Source organism: Scyliorhinus canicula, chromosome 13 (assembly GCF_902713615.1).
Source record: "Scyliorhinus canicula chromosome 13, sScyCan1.1, whole genome shotgun sequence".
Lineage (NCBI taxonomy): Eukaryota > Metazoa > Chordata > Chondrichthyes > Carcharhiniformes > Scyliorhinidae > Scyliorhinus > Scyliorhinus canicula.
Genome location: NC_052158.1, coordinates 17,435,202 through 17,448,110, shown reverse-complemented (window position 1 = coordinate 17,448,110; position 12,909 = coordinate 17,435,202). Strand labels below are relative to the sequence as shown.

The 12,909-nt window shown below is 54.4% G+C and overlaps 1 protein-coding gene across 1 annotated transcript in view; it reads right to left on the bottom strand.

Moving 5' to 3' along the window:
* LOC119976490 overlaps nt 1–12,909 on the bottom strand; it is a 63,775-nt gene that overhangs the window by 23,674 nt on the left and 27,192 nt on the right. The window contains exon 2 of the mRNA XM_038817033.1: nt 10,494–10,865. Coding sequence (XP_038672961.1) covers nt 10,494–10,838 — 345 coding nt within the window. The 5' untranslated portion in view covers nt 10,839–10,865. The remainder of the gene's footprint in view (nt 1–10,493; nt 10,866–12,909) is intronic.

Sequence of the window (12,909 nt, the reverse complement as noted above, 5' to 3'; positions counted from 1 at the left end):
GCTATTCTTCATGGTCCGAGTGACTCGAAGGCAACGATTTGGCAGCCAGTTCACATGAAATGAGATGACCGCCCAGTCGGCCACTTTGAATGGTGGTGCCCACCCTGGGGCTGGTTTAGCTCACTGGGCTAAATCGCTGGCTTTTAAAGCAGACCAAGCAGGCCAGCAGCACGGTTCGATTCCCGTACCAGCCTCCCCGGACAGGCGCTGGAATGTGGCGACTAGGGGCTTTTCACAGTAACTTCATTGAAGCCTACTCGTGACAATAAGCGATTTTCATTTCATTTCATTTCAGTCCGCACACACTGTTCATACCCAGTGTCCACACACACTGTTCATACCCAGTGTCCACACACACTGTTCATACCCAGTGTCCACACACACTGTTCATACCCAGTGTCCACACACACTGTTCATACCCAGTGTCCACACACACTGTTCATACCCAGTGTCCACACACACTGTTCATACCCAGTGTCCACACACTGTCCACACACACTGTTCATACCCAGTGTCCACACACACTGTTCATACCCAGTGTCCACACACATTGTTCATACCCAGTGTCCACACACACTGTTCACACCCAGTGTCCACACACATTGTTCATACCCAGTGTCCACACACACTGTTCATACCCAGTGTCCACACACATTGTTCATACCCAGTGTCCACACACACTGTTCATACCCAGTGTCCACACACACTGTTCATACACACTGTTCATACCCAGTGTCCACACACACTGTTCATACCCAGTGTCCACACACATTGTTCATACCCAGTGTCCACACACACTGTTCATACCCAGTGTCCACACACATTGTTCATACCCAGTGTCCACACACACTGTTCACACCCAGTGTCCACACACATTGTTCATACCCAGTGTCCACACACACTGTTCATACCCAGTGTCCACACACATTGTTCATACCCAGTGTCCACACACACTGTTTATACCCAGTGTCCACACACACTGTTCATACCCAGTGTCCACACACACTGTTCATACCCAGTGTCCACACACTGTCCACACACACTGTTCACACCCAGTGTCCACACACACTGTTCATACCCAGTGTCCACACACACTGTTCACACCCAGTGTCCACACACTGTCCACACACACTGTTCACACCCAGTGTTCACTCACACTCACACTGTTCATACCCAGTGTCCACACACACTGTTCACACCCAGTGTCCACACACTGTCCACACACACTGTTCACACCCAGTGTTCACTCACACTGTTCACACCCAGTGTCCACACACACTGTTCACACCCAGCATCCACTCACACTGTCCACACACACAGTTCACAGCCAGTGTCCACACACACTGTCCACACCGAGTGTCCACACACACAGTCCACACACACTGTTCACACCCAGTGTCCACACCCAGTGTTCATACCCAGTGTCCACACACACTGTTCACACCCCTTTCCACTCATACTGTCCACACACACTGTTCATACCCAGTGTCCACACACACTGTTCACACCCAGTGTTCACTCACACTGATCATACCCAGTGTCCGCACACACTGTTCATACACAGTGTCCACACACACTGTTCATACCCAGTGTCCACACACACTGTTCACACCCAGTGTTCACTCACACTGATCATACCCAGTGTCCGCACACACTGTTCATACACAGTGTCCACACACACTGTTCATTCCCAGTGTCCACTCACACTGTTCACACCCAGTGTCCACACACACTGTTCATACCCAGTGTCCACACCCAGTGTCCACACACACTGTTCACACCCAGTGTCCACACCCAGTGTCCACACACACTGTTCACACCCAGTGTCCACACCCAGTGTTCACACACACTGTTCACACCCAGTGTCCACACCCAGTGTTCACACACACTGTTCACACAGTGTCCACACACACTGTTCACACAGTGTCCACACACACTGTTCACACAGTGTCCACACACACTGTTCACACCCAGTGTCCACACCCAGTGTCCACACACACTGTTCACACAGTGTCCACACACACTGTTCACACACAGTGTCCACACACACTGTTCATACCCAGTGTCCACACCCAGTGTCCACACACACTGTCTGCACCCAGTGTCCACACACACTGTTCACACACAGTGTCCACACACACTGTTCACACCCAGTGTCCACACCCAGTGTTCACACACAGTGTCCACACACACTGTTCACACACAGTGTCCACACACACTGTTCATTCCCAGTGCCCACACACACTGTTCACACCCAGTGCTCACACCCAGTGTCCACACCCAGTGTCCACACACACTGTTCATACCCAGTGTCCACACACACTGTTCACACCCAGTGTCCACACCCAGTGTCCACACACACTGTTCACACAGTGTCCACACACACTGTTCACACCCAGTGTCCACACCCGGTGTTCACACCCAGTGTCCACACCCAGTGTCCACACACACTGTTCACACCCAGTGTCCACACCCAGTGTCCACACACACTGTTCACACAGTGTTCACACACACTGTTCACACCCAGTGTCCACACCCAGTGTCCACACACACTGTTCACACAGTGTCCACACACACTGTTCACACAGTGTCCACACACACTGTTCACACCCAGTGTCCACACCCGGTGTTCACACCCAGTGTCCACACCCAGTGTCCACACACACTGTTCATACAGTGTCCACACACACTGTTCATACAGTGTCCACACACACTGTTCACACAGTGTCCACACACACTGTCCACACACACTGTTCACACCCAGTGTCCACACCCAGTGTCCACACCCAGTGTCCACACACCCAGTGTTCACACCCAGTGTCCACACCCAGTGTCCACACACACTGTTCACACAGTGTCCACACGCACTGTTCATTCCCAGTGTCCACACGCACTGCCCAAACCCAGTGTCCACACACACTGTTCACACACACTGTCCACACACACTGTTCACACCCAGTGTCCACACACACTGTCCACACACACTGTTCACACACAGTGTCCACACACACTGTTCATTCCCAGTGTCCACACGCACTGCCCAAACCCAGTGTCCACACACACTGTTCACACACACTGTCCACACACACTGTTCACACCCAGTGTCCACACACACTGTCCACACACACTGTTCACACACAGTGTCCACACACAGTGTTCACACAGTGTCCACACACACTGTTCATACCCAGTGTCCACACACACTGTTCATACCCAGTGTCCACACACACTGTCCACACACACTGTTCACACACACTGTCCACACACAGTGTCCACACACACTGTTCATACCCAGTGTCCACACACACTGCCCACACCCAGTGTCCACACACACCGTAAGGGGCAGCACGGTATCATTGTGGATAGCACAACTGCTTCACAGCTCCAGGGTCCCAGGTTCGATTCCGGCTTGGGTCACTATCTGTGCGGTGTCTGCACATCCTCCCCGTGTGTGCGTGGGTTTCCTCCGGGTGCTCCGGTTTCCTCCCACAGTCCAAAGATGTGCAGGTTAGGTGGATTGGCCATGATAAATTGCCCTTAGTGTCCAAAATTGCCCTTAGTGTTGGGTGGGGTTACTGGGTTATGGGGATAGGGTGAAGGTGTTGACCTTGGGTAGGGTGCTCTTTCCAAGAGCTGGGTCAGACTCGATGGGCTGAATGGCCTCCTTCTGCACTGTAAATTCTATGATACCCAGTGTCCACACACATAGTTCACACCCAGTGTCCACACACATTGTTCATACCCAGTGTCCACACACACTGTTCACACCCAGTGTCCACACACACTGTCTACACCCAGTGTTCACACACACACTGTCTACACCCAGTGTCCACATCCAGTATCCACACACACTGTCCACACACACTGTCCACACCCAGTGTCAACACCCAGTGTTCACACACACACTATCCACGCCCAGTGTTCACACACACACTGTCCACACCCAGTGTTCACACACACTATCCACGCCCAGTGTTCACACACACACTGTCCACACCCAGTGTTCACACACACTATCCACACCCAGTGTTCACACACACACTGTCCACACCCAGTGTTCACACACACTATCCACGCCCAGTGTTCACACACACACTATCCACACCCAGTGTTCACACACATACTATCCACGCCCAGTGTTCACACACACTGTCCACACCCAGTGTCGACACACTCTGTCCACACCCAGTGACAACACGCACTATTCACACCCAGTGTTCACACACACACTGTCTACACCCAGTGTCCACATCCAGTATCCACACACACTGTCCACACACACTGTCCACACCCAGTGTCAACACCCAGTGTTCACACACACACTATTCACACCCAGTGTTCACACACACTGTCCACACCCAGTGTCGACACACTCTGTCCACACCCAGTGACAACACGCACTATTCACACCCAGTGTTCACACACACTGTCCACACCCAGTGTCGACACACTCTGTCCACACCCAGTGACAACACGCACTATTCACACCCAGTGTTCACACACACGCTGTCCACACCCAGTGTCGACACACTCTGTCCACACCCAGTGACAACACGCACTATTCACACCCAGTGTTCACACACACGCTGTCCACACCCAGTGTCGACACACTCTGTCCACACCCAGTGACAACACGCACTATTCACACCCAGTGTTCACACACACGCTGTCCACACCCAGTGTCGACACACTCTGTCCACACCCAGTGTCGACACACTCTGTCCACACCCAGTGTTCACACACACTGTCCACACGCAGTATCCACACACACTGTCCGCACCCAGTGACAACACGCACTATTCACACCCAGTGTTCACACACACGCTGTCCACACCCAGTGTCGACACACTCTGTCCACACCCAGTGACAACACGCACTATTCACACCCAGTGTTCACACACACGCTGTCCACACCCAGTGTCGACACACTCTGTCCACACCCAGTGTCGACACACTCTGTCCACACCCAGTGTTCACACACACTGTCCGCACCCAGTGTTCACACACACTGTCCACACGCAGTATCCACACACACTGTCCGCACCCAGTGTCGACACACTCTGTCCACACGCAGTATCCACACACACTGTCCGCACCCAGTCCAAGTGTGTTCATTGGTTCACTGATCTAAATCACAAGTTCTCACCCCCTCCCCCCTCAGGGCTCCAGATGTCACTTCAGTGGAATGGAACGCGATCTAAGATGCCAAGGCCTACCTGCCCACCTTACCCCATAGGCTTCTCATTCACACGTTTGCTCTCAACTCCCTTTACCCATGCTGGTCTTCAATATCTCCTTTCAGGGTGGAGTCAGAAGTGAGAATGGATCCAGTGGCCTCCAGCGACAGCTCCAGCAGGAGGCGCTGCATGTGGGACAAGGCTAGGGGGAGCGTGAGCACCAACAGGAGGCTGACAAGCGGAGACCCAGATGGCGGAGGCGGCCGGCAACACAAAGGATCCACCATCCACGAGTCCGCTTTCCACAGATGAGCGAGAGGCGGCGCAGGGCAAGGCTGCGATTGGCCAGAGATCAGGTAGTCACATACGGCACATGCTCCGAGAAGACCTGCGCCATGTGGGGTTGGTGGTTTCCCCTTGCCCACGGCCCTGGCGACGAGGGCAGCACTCAGTTTCGTTGCCCGCTGGCTCATTCCAGGAATAAACCGGGGACCTGCGTGGCATTTGACGGGCACAGCCGGTTTGCGGCCGAGATGATGAGCTGGAAGATTGAACATCCAGAGGTTTTTCCTTCACAGTAACACTTGGCAGGCCATAATGAATCAGCAAGGACAAAGGGCTGGATTCTCCGATTTGAAGACTGTGCTGGCGCCGGAGTGGGAACAGAGACGTTTTATGCCTGGAAAAACGGTGCAAAAGCTGCACCAATTCTCTGTCTGGTGGGGGGGATGGGGGGGGGGGGGGGGGGGGGGGGGGGGACCTAGCTGGCACGTAGCTGAAAGCTACGGTCCCACCCAACTGAGGCAGCGCTGGGCTCAGTCCGCAGCTGCCACTCTGGGTTCACAAAAATAAATAGCGTAAGTGACCCATGCCGTCGGGAACTCGGCCCATCGGGGGGGGCGGAGCTTCAGGGGAAGGCCTCAGGTGACGTCCTGAGACCCTCCATATGTTGTGCGGCGTACTCTGCGAGTGCGGGTTTTGGAGGGGGCGGAGAATCCCAAAAGTGGCACCGAACCCGAGTCCACCGCAAACGGGGATTCCCCAGCCGATCGCCCAACGTGATTTCGGCGTCTGACACCAGAGAATCCCGTCCAGATTGTGTGACGAGAGGGCATTCATTAAAGAATCCTGAGCTTCCTGATGTGTTATCTGTGTTGGTCTAACATTGACTGCAACTGGATGCAGTTAAACGAGAAACAGGCTTCCGACACAGGCGATGGTCCAACACTGTTCTATTGAACCTGTTGATTGCTGTACATCATCTGCTGTGGGTGTTGACACTCTATTAACCTAACTGATAACCTCCTACTGGCTTGACCAGACTAGCTCTCTACCACATGGTGATGATGTTCATTGGCCTGTGCCCTGCGACTATCTCCTTAGCCGTGTCCTGTGAGAGAGGGAGAGCCTTAATGCCCTGTGGGCTTTATAGTGGCGGTGTCCTGTCTGGTGATTGGTTGTTCTGTGTCGAGTGTGTTCATTGGTTATCCTGTGTGTCAATCACTGCCTGTCTGCATCTCATTATATACATGAGTGGATGTTATGACACTTCCCTCTCACAATTTTGGAGGGTGAGCAACATTGAAAGGATAAATGAAGGTTCGGACCTTATCTCACAGTGGGGCGGGGCTTGGTGGAATGGGGTATTATTGCTTATTTCTCTCAACGCTACTGCTTAGAAATATTGCATGAATCAACAACTCAGTCAAACACAACGGCCGGAATGTTCCTGCTATCACACCGCCGGGATCAGCCAGTCCCACCAAATGTGCCACCCTGCCGGTTGAAGATTCCACCGCCGGCCAATAGCGGAATGCCGTCACGGCGGCAGGTTATGCGGGGGAATGGACGATGTCGCCATCACATTTGGTGTGGGCTTTTGAATATTCTTACATCGCTCCCGCGAAGCATCGTGAACTGTTTAACGACAACGTGCATTTAGAACATAGTGTCGTGTTAAGCACACTGAGATAACACGGGCTGCAACTGGATGCAGCTTTAACTGAAAGATACTCCAGACCTTGAAGTTAGTTCAATCTGATTTATTGAACCTGTCACACAGTTAGCTCAGTTCTCTGTGAGTTCGACTCTCTGCTAACCTAAGTTAGATCTCTCTGTCTGACTGAACCAGACTAGCTCTTAGCCACGTGGTGGTGTTTTGTGATATATACACCCTGACTCACTCTGTAGATGCCCCCAGTGGAAAGAGGCGGAGTGTGAGTGTCTCGTGCCTTTTATAGTGTGAAACCACCCCCAAGTGTTCTGCCTGCTGATTGGTTATGTCCTGTTCTCTGTGTTCATTAGCTGCCTGTCTGTTGCTCATCATGTGAATGTCTGCATATCATGACACATAGAACATACAGTGCAGAAGGAGGCCATTCGGCCCATCGAGTCTGCACCGACCCACTTAAGCCCTCACTTCCACCCTACCCCTGTAACCCAATAACCCCTCCTCACCTTTTTTGGTCACTCAGGGCAATTTAGCATGGTCAATCCACCCTAACCTGCACGTCTTTGGACTGTGGTAGGAAACCGGAGCACCCGGAGTAAACCCACTCAGACTCGGGGTGAACATGCAGACTCCGCACAGACCGTGACCCGGCGGGGAATCGAACCTGGGACCCTGGAGCTGTGAAGCCACAGTGCTAGCCACTTGTGCTACCATGCTGCCCTCGAAATAATGAACTGTCCCAATAAAATTGAATTCCAACCACATAAGGGGATATTAAGGAGCTGTTCCAAGGCTGGCCAAAAGGTTTAGGTTTTAGGAACATCTTTGAAAATTCTTTCCTGGGATGTGGGGGTCGCTGACAGCCCATTTGTAGCTCATCCCTAATAGCCCACAGACTGGTCGCTTTGCTCGGCCCTTTCAGAGGGCAGTTAAGGGTAAAGGAGTTTGCCGAGGGTCTGGAGTCACTTGTCAGCCAGACCGGGTGAGGGTAGCAGATTCCCTTCCCTGAAGGGCATTAGGGTCGGAATTCTCCGCTCCCGCGATAAATCGGGAAGGCCGCCGTGAACTCGGCCGAGTTTCACGACGGCCTCGGAGGCCGCTCCTCTCACCTTATTCACCCCCACCCGGGGGGCTAGGAGCGGCGCTCCGTAACTCTCGGCCGCCGGGCCTTGACGCTTGCGTCAAGGTGCTGCGCCGAGACTGACGCGACGGCGGCGCCTAAGTGACGGCAGCCGCGCATGCGTAGGTTGGGCGGCTCCAACCCGCGCATGCGCGGCTGACGTCACGACGGCTGCCGGCTAAAACCCGCGCATGCGCGGTTCCACTCTTCCCCACCGCTGCCCCGCAAGACGTGGCGGCTTGATCTAGTGGGGCGGCGGAGGGGAAAGAGAGCGTCGCTTGGAGACGCCGGCCCGACGATCGGTGAGCACCGATCACGGGCCAGTCCCCTCCCGAGCACGGCCGTGGTGCTCACTCCCCTTAATCACTGTCTTGAACCGGTTGGGAACGGCAGGCCGCTCAGCCCATCCGGGCCAGTCGCCATGAAAAACGGCGAGCGCAGATTCTTCCGAGCGGGGGGTGGGAGAATCGCGGGGGGCGCCAGGGGGGGCATGTCATGAGTCACCCAGCCCTCCCACGATTCTCCCACCCAGCGTGGGGAGTGGAGAATTCCGCCCTAGAGTTGGGAGCGAGGAGGTTTCTGGAGCTGAGGGCCCAGACAGCCAAAAATGTGGCCGCTAAATGTGAAGCGATTAAAACTGCGGGATTCTCACCAGGTCGGAACAGGAGAAGCGCAGCTATCTCGGAGGGCCATGGAGGCTGGAGGAGGTGACAGGGATTCAGATGGACGAGGGGTTGAGTTGCAGCATCCCGACCTCCTCAGGCACGGGCCTTTGCTTGCAGCCTCTTCACGGGGGCAGATGATGGGACAATTCCCAGTTCCTTCACCGTCGTTGAGCCAAAATCCTGGAACGCCCAACCTAACGGCGCTGCGGGCACACCTTCACCAGACGGGCCGCCACGGTTCTAGAAGGTAGCTCACCATCAACCCCTTCAAGGGCGAAAAGGAACGACCAACTTTGCAGCAATGCCGCACAGCCCAAGATCAAACTGAAATTAAAAACATTGCCCACCATGATCTTCCAACAATTCATTTCTCCGGAGAGGAAATCTAGACAGGAATGGGTGCTCGCTCACAGTCTCTTCCTTCTGTGGATTGAATCATTCTATTCTCCCCTCCGTCTCCTCACTCCCGTCCCCATAGTCCTCCTCGCACCATCGGTATGTGCACCGATTGTTCACTCAGTCCCCGGAATCTGGCTGCGGAATTCTTCAACCAAATCAACATCCGGCAGAGGGACTGAGGTGGCATTTGGGGCAATACGATTCCATCACCAATTCGCCAGGGTGAGGACCAGGCAATTGGGCCTGAGAAAAATTCTGCCCAAAATCTATCCCCGCCCGTTGGAGAGAAAACACGTCCAGGTGAATTTTTCTCCAGCTCCCCGCCCACTAAATCCATAAACCTCCCAATCAGCACAACTTAGAATCAGAATTCCAAAATAATAATAATGATCTTTATTAGTGTCGCAAGTGGACTTACATTAACATTGCAATGAAGTTACTGTGCAAAGCCCCGAGTCGCCACATTCCGGCGCCTGTTCGGGTTCACAGAGGGAGAATTCAGAATGTCCAATTCACCTAACAAGCACGTCTTTCGGGACTAGTGGGAGGAAACCGGGGCACCCGGAGGAAACCCACGCAGACACGGGGAGAACGTCCAAACTCCACAGAGACAGTGACCCAAGCCGGGAATCGAACCTGCCGTCTCCGGCACTGTGAAGCAACAGTGATAACTACTGCGATGCCGTGTGCGTAGAATTCCTTCAGTGCAGAAGGAGCCCATTCGGACAATCAAGTCTGCACCGACCCTCAGAAAGAGCATCCTACCTCGGCCCACGTTCCCCACCCTATCCGATAACCTTACCTAACCTACACACCTTTGGACACTAAGGGCAATTTTAGCACGGCCAATCCACCTAACCTGCACATCTTTGGACCGTCGGAGGAAACCGGAGCACACGGAGGAGACACGGGGAGAACGTGCCGACCCCGCACAGACAGTGACCCGAGACTGGAATTGAACCTGGGACCCTGGCGCGGTGAGGCAGCCCAGCTGACAACTGTTATCATCCCACAGATGAAGTTGGGATCAATAAAGCTAAAGGCGTCTTGGCGGTTGAATGGACTACGTTCCGCAGCGACCAGAGGGCAGGGGCTAGTGGTGGAACCGAGAAGGAGGGAGGAAGAGGGGAAATACTGGGGGTGGGGGTGTAGGAGAAAGGGGGTTAATGAAGCTAACTCACCAGGCCGCTGTCCGCACTGATATCGGCTTCTGAGGGTTGAGGCGCGGGCGATGTTTCATTCTGACTGGTCTCCTCCGCGAGTCCATCTCCCGCCCACATCGGAGTAGGCTTGTTAACGGCGCGATTGGCTGGCTCAGTGAGCATCTCCAGATAGGGGGAGGGGTCGGTCTGCACCTCCTCCTCGTCTCTGCTGTCGCCACGGGAGTCCGGCTCTGGCGCTGCTTCGCTCTGATCTTCCTCAGGCAGGTCGCCCCGGGCTCTGAGTGAGGCGGCGTCTGGGTTACTGTCCCCAGCACCCGCTGATCCACTCTCAGCCTCTGTCTCCATCATTGCTCCTTCCTCCATCCCGCTCTCAGCAACCACCACCTCACGCTGCAACACAAAGACAACTATTTCACAAAGGGATGAACTTGTTTTCGTTTACTTCACCTTTCATTCCACAACGCATCTCAAACAGATGATGGAGTCCATACACGGCTAACCCAGCCGCAAGCGTAGCCCAATCCCGCAAACAGTAATCAGATGATGACCAGATAATCAGGTAATTTTTGCGATGTTAGTTCAGGGTTAACCAAGGCAATAATCTGCTCTTCTGAGGTACACCAGCATCAGATCTTTTGCGCCGAACTGAAACAGCAGCAGATATTTGGCCAAACTTTGATCAGAGAGTCAGCAAAACAAACAGTAGGGGCTCCCAGCACTGACCCTCTGACTGTGCAGCGCTCCCTCAGTATTGACCCTCTGACAGTGCAGCTCTCCCTCAGTACTGACCCTCTGACAGTGCAGCACTCCCGCAGTACTGACCCTCTCACAGTGCAGCACTCCCTCAGTACTGACCCTCTGACAGTGCAGCACCCCCAGTACTGACCCTCTGACAGTGCATCTCTCCCTCAGTACTGACCCTCTGACAGTGCAGCACTCCCTCAGTACTGACCCTCTGACAGTGCAGCACTCCCTCAGTACTGACCCTCTGACAGTGCAGCTCTCCCTCAGTACTGATCCTCTGACAGTGCAGCACTCCCTCAGTACTGACCCTCTGACAGTGCAGCACTCCCTCAGTACTGACCCTCTGACAGTGCAGCTCTCCCTCAGTACTGACCCTCTGGCAGTGCAGCTCTCCCTCAGTACTGACCCTCTGACAGTACGGCACTCCCTCAGTACTGACCCTCTGACAGTGCAGCACTCCCTCAGTACTGATCCTCTCACAGTGCAGCACTCCCTCAGTACTGACCCTCTGACAGTGCAGCACTCCCTCAGTACTGACCCTTTGACAATGCAGCGCTCCCTCAGTGCTGACCCTCTTAACAGTGCAGCACTCCCTCAGTACTGATCCTCTGACAGTGCAGCACTCCCTCAGTACTGACCCTCTGACAGTGCAGCACTCCCTCAGTACTGACCCTCTGACAGTGCAGCACTCCCTCAGTACTGATCCTCTCACAGTGCAGCTCTCTCTCAGTACTGATCCTCTGACAGTGCAGCACTCCCTCAGTACTGACCCTCTGACAGTGCAGCATCCCTCAGTACTCACCCTCTGACAGCGCAGCGCTCCCTCAGTACTGACCCTCTGACAGTGCAGCACTCCCTCAGTACTCACCCTCTGACAGCGCAGCGCTCCCTCAGTACTGACCCTCTGACAGTGCAGCACTCCCTCAGTACTCACCCTCTGACAGCGCAGCGCTCCCTCAGTACTGACCCTCTGACAATGCAGCGCTCCCTCAGTACTGACCCTCTGACAGCGCAGCACTCCCTCAGTACTGACCCACTGACAATGCCGCACTCCCTCAGTACTGATCCTCTCACAGTGCAGCACTCCGTCAGTACTGATCCTCTGACAGTGCAGCACTCCCTCAGTACTGACCCTCTGACAGTGCAGCACTCCCTCAGTACTGACCCTCTGACAGTGCAGCACACCCTCAGTACTCAACCTCTGACAGCGCAGCGCTCCCTCAGTACTGACCCTCTGACAGTGCAGCACTCCCTCAGTACTCACCCTCTGACAGCGCAGCCCTCCCTCAGTACTGACCCTCTGACAGTGCAGCACTCCCTCAGTACTGACCCTCTGACAGTGCAGCATTCCCTCAGTACTGACCCTCTGACAGTGCAGCACTCCCTCAGTGCTGACCCTCTGACAGTGCAGCACTCCCTCAGTACTGACCCTCTGACAGTGCAGCACTCCCTCAGTACTGACTCTCTGACAGTACAGCACTGCCTCAGTACTGACCCTCTGACAGTGCAGCACTCCCTCAGTGCTGACCCTCTGACAGTGCAGCACTCCCTCAGTACTGACCCTCTGACAGTGCAGCACTCCCTCAGTACTGACTCTCTGACAGTACAGCACTGCCTCAGTACTGACTCTCTGACAGTGCGGCACTCCCTCAGTACTGACCCTCTGACAGTGCAGCACTCCCCAGTACTG